The sequence below is a fragment of the Microplitis mediator genome, chromosome 6, assembly GCF_029852145.1.
Source record: "Microplitis mediator isolate UGA2020A chromosome 6, iyMicMedi2.1, whole genome shotgun sequence".
Classification (NCBI taxonomy): Eukaryota; Metazoa; Arthropoda; class Insecta; order Hymenoptera; family Braconidae; genus Microplitis; species Microplitis mediator.
In genome coordinates, this window is record NC_079974.1 from 8,979,822 (window position 1) to 8,996,202 (window position 16,381).

The 16,381-nt window shown below is 30.6% G+C and overlaps 2 protein-coding genes across 9 annotated transcripts in view; one reads left to right on the plus strand and one right to left on the minus strand.

Annotated features, from left to right (window-relative positions):
* Positions 1-14,647, plus strand: part of LOC130669708 (uncharacterized) — a 115,869-nt gene extending 101,222 nt beyond the window's left edge. For 2 of the 6 annotated variants that reach the window (XR_008990235.1, XM_057472738.1), the window contains exons 2-6: positions 9,756-9,999; positions 10,077-10,139; positions 10,527-10,733; positions 10,799-11,014; positions 12,139-14,647. Coding sequence is in view for 3 of the 6 variants with exons in the window: in XM_057472738.1 (XP_057328721.1) it covers positions 9,756-9,999; positions 10,077-10,139; positions 10,527-10,733; positions 10,799-11,014; positions 12,139-12,195 (787 nt within the window). In the remaining 3 variants the exon portion in view is untranslated. Of the gene's footprint in view, positions 1-2,643; positions 3,038-3,603; positions 3,763-9,755; positions 10,000-10,076; positions 10,140-10,526; positions 10,734-10,798; positions 11,015-12,138 lie in introns of those variants that run through there. The other 4 variants (XM_057472736.1, XR_008990236.1, XM_057472739.1 and 1 more) reach the window with 4 other exon arrangements.
* On the minus strand, positions 113-2,078 carry LOC130669709 (uncharacterized protein DDB_G0290685-like). Of its 3 annotated transcripts, none has more exons than XM_057472742.1 (3): positions 1,938-2,078; positions 711-1,351; positions 113-634 (listed from the first exon to the last, which is right to left on the minus strand). In XM_057472742.1, the coding sequence occupies exons 2-3, from the start codon at positions 1,343-1,345 to the stop codon at positions 502-504; spliced, it is 768 nt and encodes a 255-aa protein (XP_057328725.1). In that variant the 5' UTR covers positions 1,346-1,351; positions 1,938-2,078; the 3' UTR covers positions 113-501. The 3 variants fall into 3 exon arrangements, with proteins under 3 accessions (XP_057328725.1, XP_057328723.1, XP_057328724.1); XM_057472740.1 differs by lacking the exon at positions 1,938-2,078 and adding an exon at positions 1,468-1,815; XM_057472741.1 differs by lacking the exon at positions 1,938-2,078 and adding an exon at positions 1,432-1,815.
* Positions 14,648-16,381: the final 1,734 nt, after the last annotated feature.

A 16,381-nucleotide genomic window follows, 5' to 3' on the forward strand; every position in this document is an offset into this window, starting at 1 on the left:
ATTCAAAACATGAAATAATACTTTGATTAAAAATGTTTGTATTTTTTTGTATTTTTTTTTTTTACATAACTTTAAACTTTTTTTATAAAATTTATAAATTCACTAACACAGATCTATCATATAATTATTTAATTACAATTACATTAATTTAATCAATTTTATTTTTAAAAAATGAAAAGAAAAGAAAACGAAAACTTATTAAATAACTTTTTTTTTAAAATGAAACTTAACAAAACGGGATTTTTTACTCATTATCTGATGTCAAATAATGTTTAATTTCAAGAAAAAGAATTGCAATCTTGATTGTATATTACTCAATGGCATTTAATGAAATAGAATTTAATTGGAAATCTAAAAGGGCCAGTTTTTCAAACCAGGTTTATATTTACCCGCGTTTAAGTTAATATTATCAGGATGTCTATACATTAATGATATAAAGATATACCAGTAATAATAACTTAAACCCGGATTAAAAAATAAACTCAGTTTGAAAAACTGGCCCTAATTGTACTTGCCAAAAGCAATCAAAATTTTTGGTATACAAAACCATTGGAAATTAATTATTCTTGAAAATATATGTTTTTTTCCGCTATTTTGTTGGTTTTTGGCTTTAAAGTATTGCCCCTTCCAGTACCTGGAAATTGTTTTTGTATTTTTAGTTTACAATAAGGACTTTTTCGAAATTTTAAGGAAGTTGTTAATTATCTTACGATGCATTCCGATTTGGTAAATTACGACCACCGCGACGACTATTATGCTCCCGATTACCATGTCCAACATCTTCATATTGTCCATACATATTTTCAAATACCCGTTTTGCCCGTTCAGCTCGTTCCAATGATTCTTGGATTAGTTTTTTCAAACGTTCAGCCATTCTACCGTCCACTATAGCGTCGATTCCATTGAGCAGAGCCTGATCACCAACTTGAGGATTAACACCTATCACTCGATTTTGTCCATCATGTGCAAGATTAAGACCACCTGCATTTTCTCCACCGTCTCCAGGATTACCAAGACCAACAACTTGATTTTGTTCACCTGCTTGAGGATTTCCAACACCACCAACTTGATTTTGGCCATTAACTTGCAAATTATGAGCAGCAGCAACTTGATTAAGCCCATTACCTTGAGGATTACCGAGGGCTGGAATTAATCTTACACCTGGTTCAATTCCACCAGCTTGAGCATTCTGAATTCCACTTCGAGCATTAATATTATTACCCCTGTTAGGTTGATTTCCATTTGCAATATTAGCACGATGATTCTGAGCTGGATTTGGGAGTTGCAAGTCAACGTTGCCAATCATTCGTTCCAGTAAAGCTTCTTCATCGACTTCCATGTTCATTTCCAACTAATAAGTGAAATATAAAGTTCATATTAATAAAATCTACTTCTGATAATAAAATTTTAATTATCCTGCATTTATAATACTTTAATAATAATAAATATTCCATCGAAAATATTTACTAGATGTAATTGAAGGACACGAAATAATTATTTGATTTCAATTTTATTTGTAAGCGTTGCTAAGGCTCTTTTTTCAGATGTTTTTAGTTGTTTTTTTTTTTCTTTAAGCTTCACTCAGATTGAGTTGTATTGCGTTGTCACGATATAGTAAGAAAAGCATATTTTACTAATCTAATCTTACTATGGACTCAGGGCTAGTTTGTTAAACGGGGTTTTTTTTTCATCCAGGTTTAAATTAATATTGCTAATATACCTATAAATCAGATCTACCAGCAGTTATAATTTAAGTTTGGATTTTGAAAAACCCGGTTGAAAAAACTGACCCTAAATATAATTTATTTTGAACAATTGAACTATACTAAACCATCAAGTGTACATATATATATATATATATATATATATATATATATATATATATATATATATATATATATATATATATATATATATTGTGACATTTGAAATTGCACCTTCTAATTCGACGCCGACACGTGGCCATTTAGTTATTAATCCGTACATTACGATTATTTAATAATGTAAGGTTATATATATTTTGACAGCTGCTGTATATTGACTTGGCCGATCACGAGTTTGAATAACTTTTGAACAATTTTCCCGCGTATGATAATTTGTTTCGATCAGTTGGCAGCTTGGTACGAGAAGGATCCGAGACTCGAGATACTTAATAATAATAATAATAGTAATAAGTCCTTTAGTAATTAAGCTAGCTTAAGTTGGTATCGTGACTTTTAGAAATTTAGGTACTCGTTTGCTGGTCACCAGAGCCCAAGAGGATTCACTGCTACGATCCACACGTCAAATCCGACGACAACGGCCGACAATACCCGAAGTGCGGAGTGTATATAATTCCGCCAGCGGAAAGTTTTTGAAGTTGACATCGTCTAGCGAGTTAGCCTGTATGACGACTAAAACACCCGAACGACTTGGCCAATGTCCACGAACAGTCGTAACAAAGATTTATACGACATATGGTATACCGGCCCAAGTGATTTATTTTGGAAAACTGAACCGACATCGAGGGATCCGGGGAGCAATTGTCCGCGCCACGCATGACCGAGCTCTGTATTAGTAGCGATCGAAGCGCCGCCAACTGGGGAAGCCCTGAACTACGATCGACGAGGAGGGAAAAGGAACGACCAACGCCATTCTGGATCGTACCTTGTTGTCAAGTACACGTGTTTACCGAAAATATAAAATTAAGTTGCGTTTCGTGCTTATCGTTAATAAAAAGTACTTCAGATCTGATAAAGACGGATTGTACCGAGAGTCGGACTATATTTTGGTATATAGTTGTCCGTGAGGGACCTAAGTATTTGTGATTCGGGAAGTAATTATTGGAGATTTCCGTAAGCCAGTAATACCGGCATTTTCTTTTCCGCGCGCGGAGATACTAAATTGAATATACAGCAATTAATTGGGGACATCAATACCATTCCATGATCGGACAGGCCGATTATATTGTAAGGACGTCCACGCCGACCCCGGCTAGAGTTTTGAGAGGCAACGACCACGTGGAGACGGATCGCCCATACTCCGAGATCATCGACCGGTGAGCGAGTCCTACAAATTTATCTCTACTGGTACACGTAAAAATTAGCATTGTACGGTGAATCGTCACCTTTTCTTGGTGTCACGACAGTCGTCTGATCGACCTATAGAGTTTTTTTTTGTTTTGTTACTTCACATCATTATTATTACTTTTATTTTTTTTTATTATTTTATTTTATGGTTTTTGTTTTTGTTATTTTATTTGTACTGCGTATTCGGGTCTCGTTATTCATTATTTTTTTTTTTTGTATCATTTCATTTTCTCCGAACCCGGATTATTACCGTACTAATTTGTTTATGGTTATTGGTACGGGTAACATTCCGACGGTAATTCGATTACGGCCGTTAAGTTACCGACTGTGGCTGAGGTCAAGTAAATTGACATCACCTTGCCGTCAAGTTACGGTTCGAACTTATTTTGTTACTGGGTATCTTATTCCGCGTTTTCTTGATTATTGTTTATATCGAGGCTCGCCGACAACGGCATTAGTATTAAGTTTGTTGAAGTAAACGTTTTTTTTTTCTTGCTTTCTCTTACTGTAAAATCGATTAGTTTATTTGTTTGTTTAATATACGAATTATTTTTGTCGTACAATTGTGAGTACGTAATTTATCGAAACCTTAAGTGCCTATCCTACCCCGATCCACCGCCCTGAGTTAACGATCAGTAAGAATTTTGGTGAGTGGAACTCACCTGGCGCTCAACAACCACCGAACCCGAAACAGGTAAGCCAAATATTTGTGAGGGGATTAGTTCGCCGGAAGGATTCCCGGAGAATTAAATAACCGGTCACAATATATATATATATATATATATATATATATATATATATATATATATATATATATATATATATATATATATATATATATATATATATATATATTAGGGTGGTCCTTATTTTGGACATTTTCGAATTTTTATGCTCCCAGAGGCTTATGTGGTTCGAAATAAATAAAAAAAAATATCCTCAAAGTTTCAGGTCTCTATCTCAATTTTAACCCGTGCCGCACAGCGATGTAAGTTTCTCATTTAAATAACACGGGGTTTTTGGCATTGAACGATTAAGTTTTTATTCCGGCTAAAGTAACTGTTCGGAAAATTTGAAACTCTGTAGACTTTATCCTCATATAAGCAGCTACTCCTCAGAATTTTCACAGATTTTCAGCTACTATAATTTTGGGGGTACAGCATGATGAAAAAAAGAAAAAAATTATTTTTTTTATTTTCAGCTAAAAGTTTTTTCAAATAACATATCAAATCAGTCTACATCCTTATCAGAAGTTCTTACTTTTTTTCATTCTCGCACCTAAGTGGGTGAACGGTATATCTTTGTTGCACTAATACAGTAATCAGGAGCATTTTTTTTCAATTACAACAGAAAAAATTTCCTTAAAGTTTAAGCTCTTAATTCTAACGGGAAGAGTTACCGCAAAATTTTTTTTGTGATTTTTTCAAGAAATATTTTGTTTATGTTATTTGACAATGTGTCTTTTTCAAAAATACATAATGCATTCAATTGATATCTGAGATCGGTATATCAATGCCACTAATCATATTATGTCTCAGTTTAACAGTTGATAAATATTATCAATAAATTAAATTTCTTTCAATATTTGCTTAAATAAGTTGGTCACCTTTAAGTTTATTATTTGTTTTAAGCAATAAATAATAAACAAAAGGTTGATAGTTTTGTGCATTATAATATCGAAATAATTATTTTCTTTACTATAATAAATTTACGATTTTCTAACTATAATAAATTATTAATAAAATAGATCTCTTTTATAAATAAATATAATGAATTTAAAAAATCACGGAAACGAAATTTGCGGCACGTGGTCCTGTTGGAATTAAGAGCTCAAACTTTATGACAATTTTTTTTCTGTCGTAATTGAAACCGTTTGTGAGGTAATCGTAATAAATTTAAAAAATCCTTTTAAGGAACGCTTTACTGCAAACTAATGCAAAGTTCCTGATTACTGTATTAGTGCAACAAAGATATACCGTTCACCCACTTAGGTGCGAGAATGAAAAAAAGTAAGAACTTCTGATAAGGATGCAGACTGATTTGATATGTTATTTGAAAAAACTATTAGCTAAAAATAAAAAAAATAATTTTTTTCTTTTTTTTCATCATGCTGTACCCCCAAAATTATAGTAGCTGAAAATCTGTAAAAATTCTGAGGAGTAGCTGCTTATATGAGGATAAAGTCTACAGAGTTTCAAATTTTTCGAACAATTACTTTAGCCGGAATAAAAATTTAATCGTTCAATGCCAAAAACCCCGTGTTATTTAAATGGGAAACTTACATCGCTGTGCGGCACGGGTTAAAATTGAGATAGAGACCTGAAACTTTGAGGATATTTTTTTTTATTTATTTCGAACCACATAAGCCTCTGGGAGCATAAAAATTCGAAAATGTCCAAAATAAGGACCACCCTAATATATATATATATATATATATAACGCGCCGTTCTCCAACGATAGCGTCCGCAATTCTACACCGATCTTAATGAAACTTAGTATACTTATTCTATGGACGATTACTTTGGATAAGTTCAAAAATGAGCCAATTCGGCCGATAAGTTTAGAAGTTATGGTTAATTGAAATTTTGTAAAATTTTCAAAAAAAATTTTTTTTTTTTTCAGTTCTTGTTGATTTCTCAGAATAAAGTTGAATGATCAACTTCAGAATCTATTCAGCTCTAGAACTTGATAAAACGCGTCGATCGCCGCCTTAACCATCTCAATCGGTTAATTTGTTCAAGAGATATCGTGGGAGAAAGAAATGGTGAAAAACGGGTTTTTCCAAATATCTTCAAAACGGCAGAACGGATCGATTCCAAAATTATATCAGCTCTAGAATTTGAAAAAACGCGCCGATTGCCATCTCAAATGTCAAAATCGGTTCATTAGTTCAAATGATATCGGCGCTGAAAAGTTAAAGAAATATCATAAAACGTTATTTTTTTCAGATAAATCAAAATATAATGTACTAAATGTGTCTGAAATTATACTAACTATTCCTCTTTATAGCCTCTTTCGATCATCATAGAATGTCATCTAACTTGTTCTTAAGTTTAAATCATATTATCAGCAAAAAATTGAGAAAACCCAGTTTTTAATATGTTTTTCGGATATTTCATATATTATTGCTCTGACCTAAGCCAAAACTCACTCAAATCTTGAATTTGATCACTGACATTGATTTCTGCTTCGATACATTTATTTCATTGAACATAATCGAGAATAAATATTTGGAAACCGCTTCTTTATTAATAATTTTCGATTCTTAACTTGTCAAACTTTAGCAAAAAACGTAACTTGGTACAGCTTGAAAAGCTCATAAAAAATAAACCCAGGTTTTCGAGCTCAGAGAGCTCAAAAATATATATTCACAGTAAAGTTTTCAAGCTCCTTGAGCTCGAAAACAGCGGGAAGTTGTGGGGCTGGCCCGCAGGGTCAACTGACGCCCAGATTTTTTTTTGCTTTAAGTCTTTTTAACCTTGTTAACAAATCAATAGATCGAATAGACTATTACATACTTATGTAGGAAATTGAACGCTCTACAAAAAAGGTTTCTTATTATTTTTCGATGAATTCACCTATTCAAAAGTTATTAGAGCTCGAAGTAAAGTTGGAGACCTTTTTACTTTTCCGGTGAAACTATCAGACTTATCACAAAATTTTGTATGGTTTTTTTTGTTGACAATTTTATTCTCAACAAGTTATTGTCAGTTAAGTTTTTTCAAATTCCGCATTGTTTTCTAGTTATTATCATTTCAATGTTGAGCTCTTGAAATCGACCAGAAATACTTTTTTCAGAGCTTGAAATTGAAATGCAAATAACTAGAAAACAATACGGAATTTGAAAAAACTTCACTAATGATAATTTGTAGAGAATGAAATTGGCAACAAAAAAGACTTAATAACATTTTGTGATAGGTCTGATAGTTTCACCGGAAAACTAAAACGATCTCCAACTTTACTTCGAGCTCTAATAACTTTGAAACAGATGGATTTATTGAAAAATAATAAGAGACCTTTTTTGTAAAGCGTTTAATTTCCTACTAAAATGTGTATTAGTCTATATGATCTATTAATTTGTTAACGGGGTTAAAAATACTTGAAGCTAAAATAAAAAATTTTTCCCATGTTATTTAAATGGGAAAATCGAATTTTCCAATGAGCTAGGTCTGTAATCGACATAGAATTTTTTTCCTTGCGCGAAATTCAGTGTTGAACTATGGTTTTTTCCACATGCACTTGAAAAAAAAAATCTGGCTCCGAAATGAAGCACCCTAATATATATATATATATATATATATATATATATATATATATATATATATATATATATATATATATATATATATATATATATATATATATATATATATATATATACAATCTAATGCGCCGTTCTCCAACGATAGCATCCGCAATTCTACACCGATCTTTATAAAACTTGGTATACTTATTCTATGAACGATTACCTTGGATAAGTTCAAACATGAGCCGATTCGGCCAATAATTTGAGAAGTTATAATTAATTGAAATTTTGTAAAATTTCCGAAAAAAATTTGTTTACTCGTTCAACTGCATGTAACTTTCCAACGGAAGCTTATTTTTGTTTGGTCTATGTGAAAGCTTGTTCGATTGCCTACAATTATCACTATACAGCTTATTGATTTAACCATTTTTTCTAATAGATAAATGGTTTTCAACATTCACAAAATATTATAATAACTAATTTTATACAGTTTGTCACTTTGATTATAGCCACAATTTCAAACCTATTGCTTTGAAACTTGGTATACGTATTTTGAGGGTAACTACCTTGATTGAGTTTGAAAATGAGCTCAATCGGTCGATTAGTTTAGAATAAATAGCATTTCAAAATTTTCAAAATGTCCAAAATTCATATTTTTACTTATTCTTTCTCCAATATTTTTTGGATGTGATAACTTATCGACTTAATATCAAATTTATCGGAAAGCTCTTCAAATAAGCTGTCATTTTCATGCCTATATATGTGCCCAGACCAATGAAGTTACTTATTACACTATTCATTTAATGAAATTTTGATATTGCATTAGTTCTCCTACTTCTTAGTAAATTTATGGAGCTACTTAAATTTATATTACCTCAGTGTGACACTGATAAAATGCAAACATCTCAATTCAGTGGGTATTACCAATTTTGTTTTATCGACAGTGTATAAATGATATTATATATCAATAACAAGATTAACATTAGTTATGATGATAATATCCTTAATTTCTACTCGTCGTTTGATATTCTAATAGGCTTTTCATTTCAAATATTAGTTTTAATTTCAAGTATGACACTTTGATATATCACAATAAAATTTTAATCTTAGATTATTTTATCAGTGGATTTTCTTGAAAGCAAATTATTGCCTTTGTCATTATGGTAGAATTTTCGAGGAATAAAACCATAATCTATCATAATTCTTCGAATAGGATCCGAAATACCATTGGTTTGAGAGTCTTAATATATACATAGGTATCTTTAAATAACGTCAAATCAAAACATACAGTGCATTATCATCAAAAATTCCTCTGAAGCTCATTTAGTTAGCTTCAATTTTTGGCATTATAGTTCAAATTTTTTTGTTTTTTTTGTTTCATTATCTTGAGAATTTTTAAGAAAATGTCAAAATAAATTTTATTTCGTTATTAACTTTCATTTGAAAGGTGAAAAAAATCAAAAAATCAGCAGAAATCTACTTCCATTTCGGCTGCCGAATGGTCTTTTTTATAACTGACAATAAATTTCATCACTTAGCGTGAATTATACTATTTCTGTGTAAATTTTTATGCCTTTTTATTACGATTTTACTTTCCAGCAGCTTAGTTAATTAAAAGTTAATATCATCAACCCTAATAGCTGTATTGATTAAGGCTTGAGCAAATCTAAAAAAATTCGAGCATAATACAATACATACTGTATTTTTTAAATCTCGACTGTCATTGCTTCTAAGGTAGTGTTACGTTTTGGATAATTCCCAATATTAATTTTTAATTATTTAATAATTATTTGTATAGTCTATAAACAATGGTCACTGATCCTAGTCACAGCACCACTGTTACGTTTTGAGAATTACCCCAAACTAATTAAAAATAAAAATAATTTTTAATTATTAAATTTAATTCAGGTTTGGCCTCATTGGAGTATCGACAGACCCCCGGTGGGCCTTGGTCGTCGATTATTTTATTGTAATTATTTATTTTGGATAGTGAATGGATAGGTCATAGTGTAGGTGAAAATATTGGGGTGCCAATTGGCACCCCAAAATAAGGTTGAATTAATTTAGAATTAATTACGTTTATTAACTATATAGAGAGCAGAGGATCGAGCTCTATGAGCTCTCTCGAAGGACTGACTATTTAGTCATTATAAAATTATAATAAAGTCAACAGAGTTGACAAAATGTTGACGCTGCATCTCAGGTTCTCTGTGAGAGAATCGTCGTGGCCCAGGTCTCATGCATCGTCATCTGTTTTGACTGCCCGCGAGCCACGGCGACTCTCTTATCGTAACCGATTTCCGTTACATTGCAAAAAATTAATTTATTAAAAATAATTAATTTAATTTAATCAATAAAATATTACGGGAACGTAACAGTAGATCTATTTTTTTAACTACGTCATTATCTTACAATAAATTTTATCTACTTTTTGGTTTTAGATTTCCACAAATAAGTGCAAACTATAATTTTGATCCTTGCTCGAGTATTTTGTGTAGAGAACGACAAAAATTTCGACTTAAAATCCCAAATAGCTTACGAGAACTTGGTCAAATTTCAGATGCAAATAAAATTGCAAAAGCTTGTATCGGAGTTATCGGAAAATCTGCTGTGATGTTTACAACATATACGTTATTAGCGGCTTCTAATGATAGTGACGATGTATTTATGGATGGCACTTTTGAGGTTCTACATTTTTTAATCACTTTTCTTTTTTTCTCCTCCATATTGTCAGTAAAAAATAAATCGATAAAAATTTTTAGAATATTTCATCTAAACCCAATATACATCAACTCTACACCATTTACATTAAATGCCGAGATACGGTAAATATAAAAAAATATTTTTTTAATAATATTTGAATATTATTATTTGAAAATTATTTTAAAATATACACATAAAGATTTCTTGAAGGTCTTCGTAAACAATTTTTCAAATTATTGCCTCTTAATGTTAAATTTGTTAACTTAAAAATGAAAAAACTGCCACATGTACGTTAATTGTGCTGACGTTGCTTAAATTTGAAAATGTACTTTTCTAGTAGAGCAGATACCGAGGTTCCCAAATGCGAAAATATTTTGTGATTTTTTTTTCCATCGTACTTCGTGTATCTATTGTTGTGTATTTCCTTGCTTCACTTAATTTTGTATTACTGCACATCGTTATTGTTTCGAATTTGATTTATTTAACGTATTACATACATGCATTTTCAGTATGTTGCGGCATTTCTTGTATTGATGGAAAATCGGGATACTGCAATTTACAATGAAGTGTTCAAATGGATTAAAAGTCAAGCACTATCTTTAGAAACAAATAATAAATTGATTTTTCTCAGTGATTTCGAAAAAGCAACCATTAAGGCTTTAAGGCAAAGCTTTCCCGTAGCCAAAATCCATGGCTGCTATTTTCATTATGTGCACGTAAGTCAATTTATAATTGATAATTTTTGACGCATCAAAATTTGTTTAATTTTTTAATTTTTTAGGCTATTATTAGGAAATGGACAAAGATGCGCCTTGATATTCCCGATATTTTTTTGTCAATGATACTGACTGTACCATTATTACCTTGTAAAAAATTCAATGGAGCTGAAAAAATTTTAAAAGTTGATATCTTGATAAATAATTATTCTGCTAAAGATACTAATATATTGCTGTTCATGGACTATTTTCACAAAACGTGGATATCCCACTCAAATCATGTTAGTCTTTACGAGTGCTTAAATTTAGTTAACGATGGACCCGAAAGTTTTCATCGTCATCCCAAAAAAATTAGGTGGTATACAGCCAGTCGTTTGGGATTTAGTTAGTCAACTTTTTTTTCATTCTGTAGTAGTTACTTTGTACAAGAAAAAATTAACATTAAACATGAAATAAGTTTATTATTAGGAATAAAACTCTGTTTTAATCTTATTAAAGCAGTTTCAAAAATTGAGATTAGTTACAGTTATAAATTCTTTCATTTATTTACTTAAAATTAATATTAAAATAATTTTTAATTTTCTTAAATCCACTTTTTTAGTTAAAGTTAAGTTTGGAAATTTAAATTTAATATAATTAAAATAAGGCACTATCGAAATTATCTTAATTTAAAAATTTTTTATTGTTAAAATCTTCGAGATTACATTCGGATTAATGAAGTCAACAATATATTCATTCATTTATTATATTTCCATCACTTTTATTCAGTTCCTTTATATTTATAAATAACTTATATGTTTTTAGTTTATTTAGTTCATTTGGAATTAAGATTATATAAGTTTAATATTATTGCTCATTAGGGTTTAATAAAAAAAAAAAGAAAATCCATCAAAACTGTAGGCTAGTCTTTAAATAGAACTGTTGCCATTTCTTAGCAGTACGAAAAGCTTGAATATATAAATAAATACACATTTTTTATCTTTTAACCAAATAAAACACTGTTATCATTACTTGAATTGAATTTATTATTCGACAGCAAAGAATCAAATTATTTTTTTTTGACTCTCATTTATTGGAAATTCTTACACATACATTGGTAATTGTACCCAATTATGATTGAAAACAATTCTAAATATGTTATAATGTTGACAGTTTTTTAAAATAAAGTTTATTTTTCAAATTATATTGAAACTGAAAATTTCCGTTTCTCTCTTGATCTTTATAATATTATTCAAGTTTAAATAAAAATTTTGTTATTTATTCTTGATTATGTTCCATGATAATTGATAGAAATATTTACAAATGATTTTTTTTTATTATTTGTTTATCGCTATTCCGTATTTCTACTTTAAGAAAATGTCAGTGTCTAAGAGTATTTTTATATTTTTTGTATTTATATTTTCAGATGGTATTGAATAAGTATGGATCTATGAAAAATCAAATTATACCAGAATGGCGATAAATGGCAAAAAACTGAAGAGATCTACCCCGAAACACTTCATAAATAGGCGTTATTACATTAATAGTTTAAAACATGAGTTTGAAAACAATAGCAGCAGATTTGACATTAAAAATTTTATGAGAATGGTACCAAAATCATTAGAAGAATTGAAATTTTCTTTACGACTATTGATTGGCAAAGATGTCAGTAACATTATTGAAGACAATTTAGCTCCTGAAAGTCTGGATATCCCAGAAAGACATTAATGATAAAAAAAAGGACTATTATACCTTATTAAATGAAGTAGAATAACTAATACCTGCTAAATCTTCTAATCCTTTTTTACATAAGAGAGCTCTGTCATCTAAAACATTGAATAAAAAAAAAGTGTCTTGGTCCACTACCACGAGGGTTATTGCATCAGGTACTTCACCAGTCATCGCACCAGTTATCACACCAGCCACTGTAACAATCACCTCATCTGGTTTACAAGCCTGCACACCAGCTACTACAATAAACATTTCACGAACGTCTTTACCATTCATCACACCTGTTACAGCAACAATCACTTCATTATACCACTCTCAAGTAATCACACCTGTCAATGCATCAACCACTTCATTATCCACTTTGCGTGTCATCACTCCAGTTACTGCAATAGGCACTTCACGAACATCTTCTCGACTTATCACACCCGTTACAGTAACAAATATCTCATTATCTCGTTCAAAAGTAATTATAACAACCACCTCATCAGTCTTAACAACAGTCACTGAATCAATCACTACACAACTTGCTGCATCGAACGCAAAGCCTCTCAATGCTAGTTCAAATCGACAAATAAAAACAAGAAATATTCCTGATAACAAACCAACTTTAATCAAAACATTAAGCAGTCAAAATTGAATACCAACAGAAAATGGGTGATTTTGAATTGTGATTATCAACCACAGTCATCGAACAAAAATGTAATTAAATTGGTGCCCATCGATATTAAGAAGGATTCCAAAATAATAGACAATAAAAATTCAAGCCCATCATCATCATCAGGGTACAGAAGTTGGTGCTCAACAATGAGAATATAATAAAAAAGAATTCGCGCAAATTCCCCTGTATGAAAATGACGATCGCGAACAAATTCACGTGAATTAAATAGAAAGATATATTCGAATATCGAATGTCATAAAAGAACATCGAAATTAAGGTTGGGTCTATGTGTACTAAGATAAAATTATTTTTGTGAAAAACAAAAATTGCTAATTAAATTAATATGCAATTATGACTTTATACGGCCTGCAAATTCAAACAATTTTAAAAATGAATATTTTAGAAGAAACTCCTTGCTTTTTGCTCTTCTACAAAATAATTTATTTGTACAAAAATCATTTTCAATGGCCTGATATTATTTTGTTTGCATTAAATTTATTTTGATTAAAACAAAATATAATATTTTATTTTTACGAATGAAAATATTTTAATCGGATACCTTTAGATTATTTACGCTTTATCGGAACATGTTGAAAATAAATATTATCAAAAAACTTTGTAATACATTTTTTAAATTTCATATAAAAATTTCAATACTGCAATTTGAACAGCAAGTTTTACTATTGCAAAAAGTAATTTGAGTTGAATCATATTTACAAATATTTTTAAGACGTTATTTCAGAATCATCGACAATTAGACAAATGACCCTAGATGCTCAAGCTGTTGCTGATTGGGCAAGAGAAAATGGCCTACAAGTAGATTTAGTTAAAACTAAAACTTTGGTATTGGGCTCAAGTCGCAAATTAAAAAAGTTACAAAATGAAACTCTACCTGAAATTGTTATTGACGGGATAGCCCTTCCTTACATAGAGTCAACTAAATGTCTGGGTCTCTATATTTCTAATACATTATCTTGGAATTTACATGTTTCAAAAACTGTGAGCAAAATAAATTCGACGTTATATAGTCTAAAATTAAGGAAGAACATTTATACAAAAGACATTAGGAGGTTATTAGTCTCAGCAACTATATTACCGCTTATTGATTATTGCTCTATAGTATTAACTAGCTCTACTGTCGAAGAAAATTGTAAAATGCAGCGTTCCTTAAACTCAGCTATTCGTTTTATTTATAATTTAAAACGTAATGAGCATATCACACCATATAGACGTAAACTTGGGTGGCTATCGGTAAATAGCCGCCGAATTTATTTCTTAGCGTGCTACTTTTATAAACTATTAAGTATAGGCAAGCCGTGCTATTTACGTGGATTATTTATTGACGATATCGAGACTAGACGTTCTGAGAGACTAGCAGCAAAAAAGAACTATGTAAATTTTAAGATGCCTAACTTTGCTACGACTGCGTTTGAATCTTTTTTTGTTGTTACCTGTATTCGTCTCTGGGAAGAATTACCAGCTGACTTGATAAATTCATCTAGTATTGAAATCTTTAAAAATAAAATGTTCGACTACCTATTTAATCTTGATCTCTAATTTGTCTCTTTATTTCAGTTAAATCACTAAATTTCAGTAAAATCGCTAAAATTCAGCGAAATCACTAAATTTCAGTTAAATCATTTAAACCAAAATCATTAAATACATAATATGTTAGAGTTATTTATCACATCAATTTTTTTTCTTTTTTATACTATAATCTATGTATTGCAGTCATACAAATACTCTATTGTACATTATGTTCAAGTATATATTAAGTTTCAAAGATCTCGTTAAAATTAATTACCAAATATGTAATACACTTATGTAATGTAACCATTTTTTCTTTTGCCATCTGGCTAGTTAAGCTTTGGCATAAATAAATCTAAATCTAAATCTAAATCTAAATCAACGAGACAATTACAGAGACAATAAGCAAGACAAGTTGCAAGACAATTAGTGAGACTATCAGCAAGACAACTAACAAGACAATCAACGAGACAATTTACGATACAATGAGCAAGACAATTAGCAAGACGATCAGCAAAAAAATCCGCAAGACCTTTATCAAGACAATGAGCGAGACCTTTACCAAGACAATCAGTAAGACAACTAACAAGACGATTAGCAAGACAATCAGCAAGACCATTACAGAGACAAGTAAGAAGACAATCAACGAGACAAGAAGCAAGACAATCAGCAAGACAACTAGCAAGATAAACAGCAAGACAATTAGAAAAAAAACTAGCAAAACAATCATCAAGACAATCACAGAGACAATTAACAAGACAATCAGCAAAACAATTAATGAGACAATAAGCAAGACAACTAGCCAGACAGTCAGCAAGACAACTAGCAAGACAATCAGCAAGACAATGAGCGTTCTTATAGTGTCAAAGATAAAAAATAACTAAAATTACAGGTCAAATAAACAATTGTCAGGAATATTGTTTTAGTTTTTTTAGCAGATTAACGCCATCTAGAACTTGGTTCAGTCCTAGGGGGAGTCTTATCATGACAAGATTCAGCAAAAAAAATTCCAGGTCGAGTAACGGCTGCCGCAATTTTTGTGGCAGTTATTCCATCAAATAAACTTGGTCTAGTCCTAGTTGCAGTCCCATTATCTTGCAGGCAAAAAAAATTCCAGGTTGAGTAAAAAACTGTACCAAATCTGTTGGCAGTTCATTCCACACATTAACGACATCTAGGACTCGGTCCAGTCATAGTTGCAGTCGAATCATGACAACGATTAAGCAATTGAATTTCAGGTCAAGTAAAACATTTTATCAAATCTTGTGGTAGTTTTTGTAGAAGATCACTCTCTTTTAGGTCTGAAGTAGGTCCTACAGGTAGTCTAGAAGTGACAAAAGCTTCTATAGAATATTAATTTTAGGTCTACAAAAAATTATCAATGTCTAATTAAGATTATTTTTTGCTGTTCGTTTGAATAATTGCTGATTTGTAAGTGATAAAGTAGAAGACAGTATAATAGTTGATTTAATTTTTATTCAACAACATGAAAAAACATTACAGGGGCGGTTTTTTTCATCTTGGATGTTCGATCCCATAATTATGGAGTTCCTTTCTGTTATATGTGTATACCATTGTCATAATTTGATCAGAACAATGGCTTTTTGTCATCAAATCAAAGAATGCTAACGTTAAAACAATTTTTTTTTTCAAATGATTACTAAAGTGAATGAAATTAATATTAGTGTCGTCGTGGCTGTCTCAAGTTCCCCAAAAATAGCGTCACGCATCTCTTAAACTTCCGGTTGGTCAA